The following is a 1,976-nucleotide window of genomic DNA, read 5'->3' on the forward strand; positions in this document are numbered from 1 at the left end:
ATGCTGTTATGGATAAGTGGCTACACATGTGTAAACAAAATAAAGAATGAAAATATAAGAGAAAAAGTTGGACAGCGCCTATTGCTGAGAAGACAGTAGAATCTTATCTCAGGATGTTTAGACACATAAGAAGAAGATTGGTAGAGCATCTAGTTAGGAGGGTAGATGAGATAAAAGGTAGAGGAAGATTCAAGAAGACTATAGATGAGGTGTTCAAAGGAGATCTATATATAAATAGTCTCACTGTAGATATGATATAGGATAGGTATGATATAGGATAGGGCTCAATGGCTTGTTTGATCTATGTATCTGATCTCACCTAGTGTGATGTTTTTTGTTGTTGTTTCTTTGAATATCAATGCCAGAAGGGTTTGTCATTTTCAAAATTCAAATGCTATTTCATCAAAGTGTAGACTCATTTGCTTTCACGTACTTTTTGAAATTATTGGCATGGGTTCATGAAAATTTCCCTTAAGATCTTTTGTTTTTAATTTCAAGTTTCTATTATTTGGTCATGATTTCGTTTTGCGGTTATTGCATTATGTATTATGCTGTACAGGCTGCAAGGAGTGCTGGCATACCAGTAATTTTTGACGCTGGGGGCATGGATTCTCCAATTCCACAAGAATTACTGAACTATGTTGATATTCTGAGCCCTAATGAAACTGAACTTGGTCGCCTTACGGGAATGCCAACTGAAAGTTTTTGAAGATATTGCACAGGCTGCAGCTAAATGCCATAATGGGTAAGTTCTGTAGTACATTTGGGGTCATCATGAAATGCTTTTTTGTATTACCTTTTCGTACACCATATTCGTTGCTTATAGATCTTTTGAGAAGAGTACACTATTTTTCGGTATCAATTTGAAAATTTAATAACTTTCTGCATTGCTGTTACATGCAATAATGGTTAACTAAGATATGCCATTATATACATATTCCATATGCTTTAAACTAAGATCCTTTTATAGTGTTGTTATGTTATATCCCTTAATTGGGTCGCACACAGCAGCTGTTTAAATTTTTTGGCTTTCATTACCACCCTCATAATTTGCATGGCTTGCATAAACAGAAATTGTTCAATAAGTGTTGAAGTTACATATCCTTTTTCCTCTTTAATTGCACGTGTCCTCTCAATAACTTAGTTGCTCCATATATTCCAAGTTGTCTCAATTTCTCTTAGGATGTCTTTGTTAATTGCAAAATGCTGATTGATAGATGAATGAGGCTGTTGTTGCCCTGGATTTATTTATGTCTGTATGATTCTAGTTCTAATGCCATTAGTGTTCTTTATGTCTCTCTATTCTTAGGGAGTTAAGCAAGTACTTGTAAAGCTTGGAGAGAAAGGATCATCACTTTTTATTGAAGGAGAAGAACCGATTCAGCAACCTGCCATATTTGCTAAGAAGGTTCTCGATACAACTGGGGCTGGTGATGCCTTTACAGCTGCTTTTGCTGTTGCACTAGTTGAGGGCAAATCCAAAAAGGAATGCCTCAAATTTGCCGGTATGCTTTGACCTTGACCATATGCATTCCCTTTTATTTCTAGAATTTTCTATTATGGAAAATGTGCCAACTCTTATGTGCCAATTTTGTGCAACAGCTGCTGCAGTTTCTCTGTGTGTTCAAGTGAAGGGGGCCATTCCCAGCATGCCCGATAGGAAATCGGTTCTAGAACTTCTTAATTATCATTAAGGATCTGCATGAGGCGGAAGGTGAAGTTTTGCATACTCACTCTTCATTTGTACTTCTTATTTATTAGTCCGAAAAATTCAAAAATCCTCTTCTAAACTATATAGGTTTGGTTTAGTAAAACTTTTAATTTTTAAAAATAGTTTTAAAAGATATTTTTTTAAAAGTTGTAATATCTATATTTGGTAAATTAAATTAAAAATGGTTTTTAATAAGCACAAGCAACAAGTGTGTTTGGTAAAATAGTTTTTAAAATTTAAAAATACTATAATAAATATTTTAATT

The 1,976-nt window shown here is 34.2% G+C and overlaps 1 protein-coding gene across 1 annotated transcript; it reads left to right on the forward strand.

The window, feature by feature from the left end:
- Positions 1-741: 741 nt before the first annotated feature.
- On the forward strand, positions 742-1,694 carry LOC140183464 (ribokinase-like). Its single transcript, XM_072231908.1, has 4 exons — positions 742-745; positions 827-855; positions 1,310-1,505; positions 1,603-1,694. The coding sequence occupies exons 1-4, from the start codon at positions 742-744 to the stop codon at positions 1,692-1,694; spliced, it is 321 nt and encodes a 106-aa protein (XP_072088009.1).
- Positions 1,695-1,976: the final 282 nt, after the last annotated feature.

Source organism: Arachis hypogaea, unplaced genomic scaffold (assembly GCF_003086295.3).
Source record: "Arachis hypogaea cultivar Tifrunner unplaced genomic scaffold, arahy.Tifrunner.gnm2.J5K5 arahy.Tifrunner.gnm2.scaffold_303, whole genome shotgun sequence".
In the NCBI taxonomy this organism is placed as follows: Eukaryota; Viridiplantae; Streptophyta; class Magnoliopsida; order Fabales; family Fabaceae; genus Arachis; species Arachis hypogaea.

Bases quoted from the DNA above. Each gene is read 5' to 3' on its own strand.
- LOC140183464 (XM_072231908.1), top strand. The intron at 856-1,309 runs GTATCAATTTGA...CTCTATTCTTAG, and splicing joins GAAGAGTACACTATTTTTCG to GGAGTTAAGCAAGTACTTGT. The intron at 1,506-1,602 runs GTATGCTTTGAC...TTTGTGCAACAG, and splicing joins GGAATGCCTCAAATTTGCCG to CTGCTGCAGTTTCTCTGTGT.